Genomic DNA, 14,769 nt, shown 5'->3' with positions numbered 1-14,769 from the left:
AACATAGTACAAAAAATCGAATGTCGGACCCGGAAAAGCAAAATGCACTCATACCGATCTACCTAGTCTAAACAGTCACACTAATAACAAGGTTCACTCACCACCCGTTGATGACGCCCTCCACGTTGAGCATGGGCACGATCTTGAATATGTACTTGGAGCGGAGCGCGCGCGCAGCGGCCGTGTCAGCGAGCGCACGGCCGAGCGTACCGTCCATCACCCACGACGCGTTGCTTTCGCCGGGGTGCACGCGCGACGTCAGAAACACTATCTCACGATCCTAAAAATAAAAAACTTTTCCATATAGTCACAGAATACTTATTAGTATTACAAGTAATACGGTCGGTTTAGGGTGTCACTCAAGGAGACGTGATAAACTGCGAAAGTTCATTTCGTGTACAAAATATGAAACTCGAAACTTTGACTACCGAAATAGGACTAGATTGATAATACTATAGAGTTGGTACCTACGAATAATAAAAACTAAGGAAAACTAACTTCCATAGTACTATTACCGTTTTAAATTTGGTTCCTTTCGAATTGTCATGTAGCGTCAGCCTTATACCGCTGAAGGCCACATAAAAATTGCAAATGTATTGAAAATTATAGGTAGGTACACATTTTTGATAACTATTGTAGAATATGTTTTTTGACGGAGTTACTTTTCCTTTGTTTTTAACCCCCGACAAAAAAGAGTTTGACGTGTCTGTCTGTCTGTCTGTCTGTCTGTCTGTACCACTAATGTAGATGTTTGATTTCACATAACATTATAGTTTAAGGGTCAGTTCATAGCGAACCGAATCGAGAAAATCAGTGACATGGCAATACAAAATGCAAAATACACTGTTGGCGGTCCCCCGACACACCGTTTTTATTAGTATCCGTAGGTTGGTACGTAGGTTGGTACAATAAATTCATTAGCTCAGAATTGCGAAATGTTTTTATTAATTATAGATCAAAGCAATTACTATTTGGGTCCTTTTCTGATTCAAGTTTACTTACAATAATAGGATTTGTTGGCGTATCTTCTGCGGTGAGAGTAATTACTGGTACTTCGTTTCCATTCAGAGAGTAACATAACGGTTCCACACGAAAGTAAACCCCCGATGGCAGCTGAGAACTCCATTGCCATAATTGTGTCTGAAATATTTTATGACAACATATGATTTAAAAATTAAGAATTAAGATAAAATAGTTAAACATATACCTACCTACATGATAAAATTTCTCTTGTTGATATAAAACTAATTTGAAAGTAATGTTACTAACCATCATCAAAGAATACGTATAGGGGAAGTGATATGCGAGGTAGCAGACATCGTTGGCATGAGGGAAGTCAATAGTAAAGGTGACAGTTAGGTAGCACTTGCTGTAGTTCTTTTGGTTGGCGCTGTGGTAACTGTTTCTGTAGTAGCAGATATCCGAACCGGCACGAACCCAGCCTATAAAATAAAATTTAAAATATAAAGAAAATATTACACATCAAGTTACCTATTAGCTAAACTACTAACATGACATGAAGAAATAGATCTTTACTTTCTGATTGAACCTGCATTACAAGTCTCACTTATCTAAATATATATAAGTCATAGGTGACTGTGAGTGAGCTATCAACGCACAGCCCAAACCACTGGATGGATCGGGCTGAAATTTGGCATGCAGGTAGATGTTATGACGCCAAGAAAGGATTTTGATCAATTCTATCCCCAAGGGGATAAAATTGGGGATGAAAGTTTGTATGAAATTTTGTCAATTTTAAACCGATCGGGCTGAGACTTTAATACCTAATTAATAATAATACTTCTTAGTGCGAGCGAAGCCGCTGGCAAAAGTTAATAACTAATACGATGCGATATTAAGATTATTTCTTCTAGAGCCGAACATAGAGCCTCCAATTTTTAGAAAGTTATTAAATAAGCTATCTCAAACGACTAAATGATTTTCTAAAAAAAAATTACTTATCTCACCTGGTCTTCCAAGAACGGCTTCTTTTACGGAATATAATAGAGGTTTCATGCCAAAATTGAACTGGCTATCAGATTTCTCGCAGTTGATGATGTTGAAGACGTAGGGGCGGCCAGGCTGCATATTGCGGACTTCGAAGTAGAACCACTGATGCCGCTTGTTCGAGTTTACATCCGGCATCAGAATAAGCTCATACTCACGCTGGCCAACCTAAAATATGCAATATTTTTAATTGATATAGAAACACAAGCATTACTAATTTATTTGCAGCATATTGGTCAAACAAGTAAGATAATAATAATATGCAACGTAAACTTCAGTTGAAAGTTAAAAGTAAAGTTTACTTCAGTTACAATATCTTTTGCAAGTTTAGTGAATATTATTACCATGAACATAAAAGCTCCTTGAATTTTATGTTTCTTTGGTACTTACGATTTTTTCGAACCATACAAAAAAGAATAAGATCATTTTACATTCGTGTCCCTAAGGTAATTTGATAGTAGAATGCTTTTATGGTACAAATCCTTACCTGGATGGCTTTTCTCAAGTTACCAGATTCAAATCGTGATTCGAAGCTGAGACGAGGACAAAATGTATTAACTCTCAGAATCTCCTGTTCATCACTATTACTTAAACGATTTGATTCTGTGTTTAAACTGAAAAGAAAATAACAACGTAGTATATTAACTATCTTTTTTTAAACGCTAAAGTGGTATAATTGCTTGTTTGACTTGGTTTAAAACTCTGAAAGACTGTTTGCATAACGTATATTATGAGAATATTTTGCAGTTCGACAGAAAGTGGGCTTGATCAAACAATAAAAAACAAAACTTTTATTGTTGCAAAATTTGTAAAATCAGGAAGATCATGATATAGATTCATGCTGGACTAAGAAGTCGGCGTACCTTTTTTGTGATGTATCCGTTTGTGTTCCCGAACATAAGGCGTCTAGATCATAAACTACAACATCGTTCATATATGCATCAGGGTTAATAGCTCTATCGACACTAGACAGGAGTTTATTTCTGTAAAGAAAAACTGAAGTCAGAACATAACAGTTACAATATAATTTGAAGAAGTAAACAATAGTTTGTTACCTATAAGCAGCTCGGTCCATCTTATTCAAAGGTTCTGGAATATTTAAGCCCTGTCCACCATTCATATCAGGATAGGCAACTTTTGCGAATGGTATTATACTTTTAACTCTTGATGCTATGATTGTATACACAGTTTCAAAAGTACTGTACCTAGGAATGTCTTTGTGAATTTTTAATGAAGAATTAGAAGTGGCTGAAAAAAAAGGTTTAAGATAATTTAGGATTAGTTATTACTCGATCAAGTGCAGGTAGTATATAGATACCATCAGAGAAATTGAATAGGAAGTTGATAGTCGGTAAAGCTTTATTTGATCAAATTAATGTTAAAACTTAGTCGTATTTTTCGTCTCCACTTTACAAAAACCGGATAAATTATGTAAGTTCGTCTGCCTATAAATCTATTTCTCTGATGGTAAAAAACTAATTGTATATTCGTAAGGTCTTAACCTAAGATGTAATACTTACAGGAACTCTCTTGTATTTTATTGTATCCGGTAAGAAACGAAGGCATGTGTAACAGCATAGCGGACTCAAACTCAATGTTTCCGGCTCCGCTGGCGTAAGACAAACTCGGTGAACTTCTGCGGCTACTCGTCTGTGATGCTAGGAAGTCTTCGAGTATAGACCCTTTCGAATTGGACCGTCCTTTCACAAATTTCAATTGTCTACTATATGATCCAAATTCCTTGAAAAATATAAAGTACCTACAAATTAAACTAATGTGTTATAAATGTTTTGGAAATTTAAATGTCACCATAATAATTTTCCATAATGTGTTCGAACAACAATACATACTTTTTTAAATCTTCTAAGTCTCTTTCATTAGAATTAATCCACAGCGCACTTTGAATGCTTTCTTTTCTGTTTTTCTCGATTTTACCTATTTCATCAGTCTTTGAATCAGATTCTTCAAACGAGGCATTGGAACTAAGATAATCATCTGTGTCTTGTCCCTCGTCATCTATGTCCGAGTTCACCGACTTTGCATCTGAATTTGCTCCATCATCATCATCTTCTAGGCACGGCCAAGAAGTATTAGTACCTGTAAGTATATAAAACTAAATTATTAGTTTCACTAAATTTAACTGAAGAATTTCAAAGAGCAATAGGTAAAACACCTTTTGGGTCTGTTTGCTATTATAAATTAGCAGGCATCACAATTTGAGGAGTTGGGTCACAACTCACAAATTATTTCCCTTGAAAATTTTTTTCATTACTATCAAGCTAATTTTACGTGAGTAGCTTCGTTTTGATAAGATGAACAACAATTTCCTCTTTTCGAAAGTGGTAGCTAACACAGATAGAGAGGATTTAATATTTCGATTTCATGGTCCTAAACTATGGATTGTTCTATTTGTAGGACAATGTAATAAAGATAGTAATAAAAAAAATGTTCTAGGGAACCCGGACCAATCTTTTTCGGAAATTAATAGAATAAATTTAGGAGGAGATGAAATTTACCTTTGATAATAGGGTCCAAGTTGAACACAGCTGGGCTACTGGCAGGTACTGGCAAAGCCTGATGTCGTAGACATAAACTTATCACAGAACACACACGACCCAGGAGGCCATCAAATTCCGGCTCATCAGGACATTGGGAACAAAATCTATGCAGAGTTTGCACATGCTTTTTCGTACACAAAGCTCGACGACCAGACTCTAGAATATTGAAATAAAAATCATATCTCTTAAAAAACAACAAGAAGCTTACTCTTAAAGAATAATAAGAAGTTGATTACTTTCTAAGTAACAACAACAGTAATAACTCTGAAGTATTCAAATAGTGCATACGTACTTATATTGCAGACGTGTTTTAAGGTTTGCAGTATGTGCGCACAAATTTTCAGCCTCATGCGGCCCTCGTACCGGTCCCACTTGTCAAACACTCGGAGGAGAACACTACACAGACCAGTCTTCACGATCTGCATGCAGCATACCTCTGTGTCAGTCACGAATGTATCATTCATTGAACGTTCTAAAGCCTCATCAACATTAGGGCGCTTTGAAAGAGCAATAACTGTTTTATCATCATAATTTTCATACTTTCAAGGATCTTTCTAAGCACCGTAACAGTAAAAGAGGCTTGTAAGTGCTTTTGAGTGCATCGAAACTGTGAGTGAAACATATAGCGATAGACACCGTTTTGAATCACTGAAAAAGAATTAACCAGCAAATATATTATTTACAAAAGTTATGATGTTATGCCTATTAAATAACAAAAATAATACCATTTTTTTACTTAAATAGACGGCATTTGTAATATTATGTAAACAGTATGTGAAAATGGTGACTTATATTTTCTAGACAATCATGTGTGTTTGTGTATTCATTAACATTCAATCTTTGCTTTCGATCTATTTCGTTAACATACATTACAAATCATACAAATTGCCAACGTCACAATGATCTTGTCATGACTTGAATCATAGCAGTTCTCATTTTGTACTGGTGCCGTATGAAATTCTAGTGTATACTCAACTGTTTTTACTAAAATAATCTATAGCATCTAGACAGAGTCGTAGCCTAGCAGTTGGTATAAAGCCCATGCTTCCTAGGAGACGATCGTATGTAGCTACTATTCCATCCCGGACCAGAATCGATGTGGTTACAGCTGTAAATTAAAAACAAACATCTCCTTAAATATCTTCCTTATAAGCTTAAATCATATTTTTTTTATTTTATATAATAAAATCTGTTTTACAAAATATTTTTTTAAGACTTACCGTTTTTAGAAAGCTGCTTCATTATAACGAGCAAAGGAAATATAATTTTGTTATCAGTTAAATGCCCTTTTAGTATGAGGTGCATCGTTCTGACGCATCCTAGCATTCTGACTTTAATAGCGAATTTTCCATCTGAAAAATGAAATATTTTATGAAGCAACGTTATTGTTTCAGCCTATTTTGTAACTGACTGCGCCAGAAGGATGATGTTTTCGAGAGTATGTGTAATATGTAAGCATGTTTGTATAATAGTTTGGCATGTTCTGTAGCTTGAACTGCTTGATTGATTTTAGCTTGAGATTTGTCATTAGATTCGTGTTTACTTTGACATTAATTCATAACTTGACTGTATTATGACATGTCATAATACAGGCAAGTTTTTAGTTTATACTAGTTTTATTGTCTTGGATGTACCTTTTGGTGCTAAAGCTGCTAGAGTCCACACAATATCTTGCTGCATCAGTTCTGTATTTACGTTTCCGTCCCGCTTGCTGTGCGTGGCGAGTAATGCTCGGAGCATAACTTGCGTGCCATTTAGCGATATAAAATGTTGACAACATTGTTGCCTAGCTAGATTGTTGGCTGAAACATTTACATTCATTCAAAAATATTTTGTAACCTTTTTAGTTGTGCTCCACAATACACCATTAAGTCTTTTCGTTAAGTTTAACTTTTATTCCTTGAAGATTATGAATTATTATCAGTCTAGTATTAGTTAATAATTACTTTTAAGAAACATTAAGTCTTTAGGACTGATTACTTAAATCAGATTTACGCCACTACTATTTTATTAGTACCTATAGTTCGAATTCTGTTTTTATTAATCGTGCTTTACTTGTGCATCCTAAATTCATTAAATTTAATAAGCCAAATTAATCTATTTGCTTTTAATCAAAATTACGCAATCAGATGTTATTTATTGCAACTGTAATATTGTCCTTAGTAATTAATTGCATCTTTTGAGTATGACATATTGTACATGAATAGAAAGGGACATTCACACAAATGACAAGGTCAGGTAAGTAGTCCAATGTTGAAGATTAAAATATACAAAGGTGTGTAGGAGGAGAGGCGTTTCAGTGTTTAGTGCTTTTACAAAGTATGATATGCCTTTAAAAACAATATTAAAGTTCGTGTTAAGCGTAAGCAGTATTAGGTGGATATCAGCAACTCCGCTAAGCGCCACTCACTAACATACCCCTTTTACTATTAGGCGCTACATTCTCTTTCCCTGCCTTTTTGACCTCTTTCTTCTTTCCCGCAGCTTCTGTAGTGACTAAGTTTTTGAATCACAAAAGTGAATGCTTACGCTTATCATCTGTTTAAAAACTTACAATAATTATATTTGGCATTACCTGAACATTTTTTTCCTTTTCCTTGTTTTAGACATAAAACATCTCTCAATATTGATGTTATGTAACTAGAAGTAATGTTGTCTCTGGAATTCTGAAATTTATTAAAGTTGTAAGTTAAAAAAAAGAAAATTTTCATTTTGAATTTGAAAATGTCCAGCGAATTCTTCGTGATAAATATATGCATGTGTGATCTTATTGTTAGTTACTTAATAAAGAATTATTAATTCTAATATTGTAATGTTATGACTTATGAGTTTAATAATTAATATTATTGGTTTAATCGTGTACTTACCTCTAATATTGACAGTAATATTTGGACAGCTCCAGTTTGTTTGCACCAAAGTTTATCTAAAGTGTTCTGACGTATCAGTTTATCTGAAACAAATATTTTTAATTAATGTCATAAGGTTACTGTATTTTAAACTGGTTCTTTAGTCAAGATGAATTTCAAAATTTCAAAAGCGAAACGTCTATTAGGGGATTTAAGCTGTCGCCAAGTGAATTGTTGCCGCCCGCGTGCGATGGTTTATTTCAAGTTATAAATATATTGTAGTTGAATTTCACCATTAAAATTTATTGTTGAATGCGTCTTGAATAAACTCCTCGAGTACGTACTTTATAACTATAAATTTTAAGTTCTTGATTTGATCACCTGTGATGATAGATATTATGTGTATTTAATAAAAAAAAAATCGACCAAGTGCGAGTTGGACTCGACCATGAAGGGTACCGTAGTAGCAATAAGGTTTTTTTTATGAAATTAAAAGGTTTTTGATTTATTTTTATATTTCAGTTGATTAAATGAAAGTTAAATTAAGGTTTACCATTAATAATAATAATAATAATAATCATTTATTTCAAGTATCCCAGACTCATATACGTACAAGATTAAAAAATTACAAACAAAAGTCACATAAGCATACTTACATAATATTTAAATAATAATTATTTTGGTCTGTATTCTGCATGCATGCGACAGCAGTGACTAATATACGGGTTATCAGGGCGTTCACAGAGCGCGGCCAGCATGCCGTTGGAGCCCCCCCGCATGCGCCGCATCAGTGACGACGTTCGCCTGCGCATTGTGGCAAAGAAACAGTCCACTCGTGCGCACGCGAACATCGCCGAAGCGCTGCACCAGCGGGGGAGCCCCACCAGCACCCTGAACGCGTTATAATATTGGACGCGAAGGGCGCTGTAGGCCCTTTGCGTATATGCTGCCCAGAGGCTGCAAGTGTAGAAGGATGTACAAAAGGCTCTAAACAACGTCATTTTTACTTCTAACGAGCATCTCGCAAACCTCCTGACAACCATGTTCGCCCTAACTGACAGCGCCCTTCGCTCCCTTTCGATATCAGGGTCGTCTTTCAAAGTGGACGTCACAATGTGTCCTAAGTATTTAAACTTCTCTACCCTAACCAAAGGAACACCATTTAGTAAAATAGTCGGCACTGTATCCACCTTTCTGGTTCCACTATGAAAGACCATGTACTGACTCTTTTTACTATTATAAATCAGCCCATGCTCCGCTGCGTAACGCTGACAAATATCAAGTAGCTTTTTAAGACCACAGACTGAGGCACTCAGCAAGACCATGTCATTCGCATAATTTATGTTATTAAAACATACTCCATCAACATGGCAACCAACATGCTGCTTGCTGAGCTCCTCAATCAGTCCGTTTATATAGAGGTTAAATAGGACAGGTGAGCTTAACCCGCCCTGTCTCATGCCACATTCTAGCTTATAGGGATGGTAATGTCGCATAAAAAACTACTTGCTAGATCTTGTTCAAAACAATTTTCGTTGGTAGTTTTTATAGTAATGTATATCATGTTTTTTTTAGAAAGTTAGAGGGGGGAGGGACACACATTTTACCACTTTGGAAGAGTCATTCTCGCAAACTATTTAGGTTAGAAAAACTGATATAGAAACATCAAAATGATTTTTGAAGACCTATCCATAGATACCCCACACGCATAGGTTAAATGAAAAAAAAGTTTAAGATGTACCTATGGGAACCATACAATTTTTAATAATTTTTCTATTTTTGTATCAAAATTTTAAAGCGGTTCACAGACTACATCTACTTACCAAGTTTCAATGGTATAGCTCTTATAGTTTCGGAGAAAAGTGGCTGTGACATACGGACGGACAGACCGATATGACGAATCTATAAGGGTTCCGTATTTTGCCATTTGGCTACGGAACCCTAAAAAGCAAGATTATTTTCGTTTTTAACACATATTACTAAATATAGGCACTACGTATTAAAGTCTTTGGTACTAAATAGGTTTGTAGATGAAAGAACAATTATTATGTCAGTTAGCCCTGGAAAGGTGAAGTTTTAAGTAGGCAAAACAGCTTTAACAAATCCTTGGACTAATTCTTGTTTGGTATTAAAACTTTGATTAAAAGTCAAGATCACATTGTTTTAATGCTAGTCTACTGCCTTGAATTAGACACCAAAAGTGGTGGTATCGTGACATGCATTCTGCATCAAGGTTGGAAGAGACAATTTAATTATACATTTTATTAGGTGCCAGCGCTACCGAACTACGGAAACAGTAGTATCTGGAGATTTTCCTAATTTTTAATTGGATCTAAAAAAATAATAATATATAAAACGTTCTTCGTGTCATCTTTTTAAGCATACTAGAGATCGCCCAATGGTCGAAATTCGACCTTACTTGCAACGACATTAGGACTATATTTTGTAAAAAATATTGACTTCATCGTAGTTTTTTTCAATTCTTGTCTCTGGGACTCAGCTGATCTCAGACTGGCCGTTTAAGCATTGTCTAATAGTATCTAAAATTAAATAAAAAAAACAATAATCCATTTTCAATTTGTCAACTTGTTGTCAACAGACTTCAACCATAAATAAAAGATTATAATTCGTATGTATAGGCTTGTCACTCAAAAATCTGTCATTTTTCCTAGTAGTAGTGTCGTAGTGTGTGTACCGTTTTATTTGTTAAAAATATATATGATAAAAACATAATTTTAAAATAATATTAGCTCGATGCACTCCTTCACCATATAAACTATAACTGTGCGAAATTTCATGCACCTACGTTTCACCATTTTTCGTAAAAAGGGTTACAAAGTTTTTCTCTCACGTATTAATATATAGATTAACTATAACTCAAAAGTATCTTCCATTCAAGTCAAAAGTCCCGACCGCTTAAAATAAGAACGCTACCCTTAAGAGGATACTCCAGCGAGAGAAATTGAAAATAGGTATTTGAAAATGTATTGCTGTCTCCCCAATCTCAAGCCTCCCACCGCAGAGCGCGATAGAGACAACACGACAAAAGTTCTAATAAAAGAACAGAAAATCTTCGATTCGTTGTCCGCTGATTCCTTCTCCAAAACTTAACCGATTTAAGTACTTTTTTCATTAAGAATTAAGGCAAGGATTGAGCTGTGTTCCTATGTTTTATTTTTTTTGTATATTTTAGCCAGTTTTGTTTTCTGGGCGTTTGAACAAAGAGGAAAATCTGGCCATTTTTTTGGGTTTTTGGACGTTCTTATCTTTTTGAATAATAAAATTATGAAAAAAAAGAAAACATAGGGACATGCTAATAGTGGCCATAGATATTCAGGAAAAAAAATCATAACTCTACCGGCATTATCCAGGGAGGAAACAGGGGACAACGTTTGTATGGAAAAACGGCGGTGTGGACTCCTCTTAACACATAACGATTTCTATTATTTACACAACTTTATACTTGCATCTCAATTATAATATAAGTATTATAATCAGATCATTACTGAATTCTTGAGGCATGCCATTAATTAAATTACAAAGGTGACATATTTTGGCATTTAATACTCTATTGATCCGTTTCGACAACATATAACGGAATGCCGGAAGTACATGCATGATTTCCACGTGTATTCTAGCCTATAGGTTACTGCGATTGTTTGTCAATTTTAATTGAATCTACCATTGTTCATAATAAAATTGGGGGGTATAAAGGGGGGTGGTATCAGGTATGTAGCGAGTTGAGGTGTAAACCAATTATTACGCATTTTTAACCGACTTGAAACAAGGAGGTTATTAATTCGACGCGTATGTATGTAATATTTCCAGAACTGCCCAATTTTCGTATATGTTAATCCATATCAGCAGAGTAGACAGAATTATAATATCAGCGTCTGAACAAATGTGTCAAATTTCAAAAGTGTATGTAGGTATGTATGTATACAAACATAAAACATATATATATATGTTTTATGTTTGTATACATTTTTGTGTAGATATGCGAACACAAACATAAATCTAATCTACCATTCCGATTTCAGTAATTCTTTTTTTGTTGTACTAGATATTGTTCAACTTAGGGAACAGTGCAAGTTTAATTAAAATCGGTTGAGTAGTTTTGGAGATAGGGAGTTATAATTCTCAATTACGTATAATTTTGAAGTCGGTTTTATGTTTTTAAAATGCATTTATTGACCTAAATGTTTCCTCTGGTTAGCTATAGAAAGTGAAGAGGTATCCTTTGCTCATATCCAACAGCCTCCAAAATTGTTGGACTAATTTTGATTAAATGCAAAACAATCTTGAGCTAACGGCATTTCCTGTAGGCAATAAAAAAAAGGAAAAAAATAAGTGTTATTGAGGAATTTTCTTTGAACAAAGTCACCTGCAGCAGCACCATAATATACTTTTTAAATGTTATAAAAGATAAAATCTTTGTATTCCATAAAAGATGTGTAAGATTAGATTTTATACCGGACATAGTAAAAGGAAGTAAAATATACCCTTGGAACATTGCCACGATAGACGGTATGAATGGGAATCAATAACTTGTTCCAGTTCGTCACATAACATATTGTAAACTTGTCAAAAAGAGCAGAAGGGCTGACAAATAGTAAAGTTAAGAACCAATGGCTCCGATTTATGCTCCTTTGTGAAATTAAAATTCGACATTAACAAAAAGTAAAAAAAGCAATAAAATTAATTATTAAGTTTATTTGGCTTTCGTAACAAATGGTGTTTGAAAGAAAGTTAGTAGTTAGTCAAGTCAGTAATCTTTGCCAGATCTTAAGAAGAAAAAGTCTCTCTAATGACACACAGCGTAAAGTCGAACTAAAACTTTGATTTACGGTTATGATAAAAGTAAATATCACGTCGCACTAAATAAGTGGACGTTACCGAGCCATTCATAAATAACCAAAGACTGTAAAACAATATTTATAGCATTTAGCAGTTTCTATGTGGAAAGGGGTCTACTGGAGCGATGCCAGGCGGCCGCTATTACATCATTTTTAATTATGATCAATAAACCCAAATGTCTAGGTCAACCTGAACTCCCCAAGTTTTGCAAATCTGGATTCTAAGTTTGGCCATACCATTTATATACATACATAATTGTTACGCTTCTATCAACGGCTGCATTTGTTGAAGTTTTTCAAGTTGTTGTATTTTTTTTAAGATTGTCTAATGCCGCATTTCTTATTTCAACTCATTCGTAATTTTCATTTCGTTTTTAAAACTTTAAGTTCTTTGAGTTTTACAATAATTTTATGTTTATGGTTTACTGTATCTAGATCCACTACAATGTCCAAAGTTATAATTAGTACTATACACTTCCTGGAATATTTGTCGCTGTCTCCAGCTGCGTCTGTGTCCGCTTCGCTGGCACGAACTACATGACAAGTGGCGTGCGCGTGCGCAGATCTGGCAGCCATCAATCAGAAAATTTGTAATTTTACAACTAATTGTCATTTGTTGTAAATTGGTATATTATTAATTAGCTCCACTGTGGTCGTTTAGTTGCTTATAGTATCGTATCTTTCTCTTTTGTATTAATTTATAATTATGGTTACCAATCCGCATTACTTAACTTTTAAATAATTTTGAAGTTAACTTCTTAAGCAGCTGCATTTTTTTTTGTATTTTGATACCTATACGTTTTGTTTATTTTCTTATTTTATATAGATGATCCAAATAAAACTTTTAACTATATCATCATGTTTACGGAAATTATAGCAAGAACTTGCTATCCTTAATACATCAATACCTATTATATTACGTACACTGACGATATTCTTACCATGTGCTACAATTACTATGATTCATTTCATTTCATAAAAGTCTTATACTTATTATATTATGACGACAGGTTATTTAGACTCATCCAATTATCTTCTTTCTTATTTAATTTTAAATTGACGTCTGTTTTAAATTTATTTAATTTTAATATTTTTTTAATTTTCCTTCTTGAATCTGAGAACATCGAGCCAAACATATATTCCTAAGTATTTCCACAGGGATCTCATAGGTCATACAATCCGGACATGCTGGCGAGCGCCAGCCTGAGCCAATGTCAAGGCGAAATAATTATTATGTCGAGCTAAATTTAGATCGAAATCTCGCAAATTAATGCGTAAACATCTAGATTTAGATTAATTATAGTAATTTGTTTAATTTGCTGAATAATTAAGTAAATTATTTTATTGGATTCAATAATTATAGGATCACTAATTAGTAGCATAGAGTAATAAATATCTGGTCTCTGTTAGTAGGTGATAATTATTTAAAATAGCTCCATTTATTTTGGGTCAATCTTATTTTGTTTTTTGGGTAAAATTTAAATTATTTTGAATTTCGAACAGATTTGCATTTCCTTAATTTTTTTAATACAAAAGGCTATGATTTGTACGGTATTTTCCGAGTGATGTACCTACTCCTCAAATACTATAAATATGACAAAATATTTTTTAATACAGCAACACTTAAATAAAATTACTACAGTGTGGACCAGTGTGGACTCATATCGCGTAATCGCTGATTAAGAATATACATAGTGAAGGAGCCTGGTACCGATGGCGCTGATTAAAATGTAGCTAATATGGAATTTCCGATAACAAATTAATGGTAACACTTGGCGAGGGCACGATGCACGCTGATTTAGGGGTGCACCATATCTGTAAATAGTCGCCTAACACGCGATACCCCTGCAACACGTTCTAAATATTGCAGGTACCTAATAAGACAGGGTTTCTCAAAATTTTCACTGCACGAACCCCGGTTCTTAAGGTGACGATGACGCCGCGTTAAAGTAAAAAGCGTTATTGGATATGTTTTAGATTGCTTGTTTTCTATGACAGACCGGGCCTTTTCCATTTTTTTGAAGCAGCAAAAATGGAAAGGGCGTAAGCCCATATAAGCTATAGGCAAATTAAAGAGTATGCAGGAACCAATTTATGTACAAATTTTGGAAGCTTAAATCACTCTCCTCTGTTGGTAAAAGTAAGAATCCCTTTTTTTACAGAGGTCTTTTTGATTGATTATTCTGTGTTATAAAAGTTGACCAAGCGTGTTATGCTATGGGTAATTCAAAGATAAAGACGTCATGATGAATACTGACAATGAACTTCATTTCTTAGCTTTAGTCATTGCTGAGAAAAATCGATATCGCTACAGCCAAATTATCAAGGCGTCGGCTTAAGCGAAACCTTTAACTGACAAACTTCCCTTCAGAAAATTTAACATGACTCCAGTGGCCCGTATTAGGTGCCCATTGTACCATCACTTGCATCTTACTGCGAATAATAAACCAGTAGGTGTTTGCGTTCCACTGCTTTGAGAAACCCTGCATTAGGACATGGTAA

The 14,769-nt window shown here is 34.4% G+C and overlaps 1 protein-coding gene across 5 annotated transcripts in view; it reads right to left on the bottom strand.

Annotated features, from left to right (window-relative positions):
- LOC121730156 (cytosolic carboxypeptidase 1-like) overlaps positions 1 to 14,769 on the bottom strand; it is an 82,121-nt gene that overhangs the window by 55,660 nt on the left and 11,692 nt on the right. For 2 of the 5 annotated variants that reach the window (XM_042119062.1, XM_042119064.1), the window contains exons 4-20: positions 7,433 to 7,515; positions 7,141 to 7,231; positions 6,984 to 7,061; positions 6,200 to 6,367; positions 5,786 to 5,917; positions 5,542 to 5,673; positions 4,858 to 5,001; positions 4,524 to 4,721; positions 3,858 to 4,104; positions 3,528 to 3,766; positions 3,063 to 3,255; positions 2,871 to 2,990; positions 2,495 to 2,621; positions 1,968 to 2,175; positions 1,270 to 1,442; positions 1,003 to 1,140; positions 102 to 280 (exon numbers count right to left, since the gene is read on the bottom strand). In XM_042119062.1, the coding sequence (XP_041974996.1) occupies positions 102 to 280; positions 1,003 to 1,140; positions 1,270 to 1,442; positions 1,968 to 2,175; positions 2,495 to 2,621; positions 2,871 to 2,990; positions 3,063 to 3,255; positions 3,528 to 3,766; positions 3,858 to 4,104; positions 4,524 to 4,721; positions 4,858 to 5,001; positions 5,542 to 5,673; positions 5,786 to 5,917; positions 6,200 to 6,367; positions 6,984 to 7,061; positions 7,141 to 7,231; positions 7,433 to 7,515 (2,650 nt within the window). The remainder of the gene's footprint in view (positions 1 to 101; positions 281 to 1,002; positions 1,141 to 1,269; positions 1,443 to 1,967; positions 2,176 to 2,494; positions 2,622 to 2,870; positions 2,991 to 3,062; positions 3,256 to 3,527; positions 3,767 to 3,857; positions 4,105 to 4,523; positions 4,722 to 4,857; positions 5,002 to 5,541; positions 5,674 to 5,785; positions 5,918 to 6,199; positions 6,368 to 6,983; positions 7,062 to 7,140; positions 7,232 to 7,432; positions 7,516 to 14,769) is intronic. The other 3 variants (XM_042119063.1, XM_042119066.1, XM_042119065.1) reach the window with 3 other exon arrangements.

The sequence above is a fragment of the Aricia agestis genome, chromosome 9, assembly GCF_905147365.1.
Source record: "Aricia agestis chromosome 9, ilAriAges1.1, whole genome shotgun sequence".
In the NCBI taxonomy this organism is placed as follows: domain Eukaryota; kingdom Metazoa; phylum Arthropoda; class Insecta; order Lepidoptera; family Lycaenidae; genus Aricia; species Aricia agestis.
Note: the sequence above shows the minus strand (reverse complement) of the source record. Positions and strands in the feature narration are given on the sequence as shown.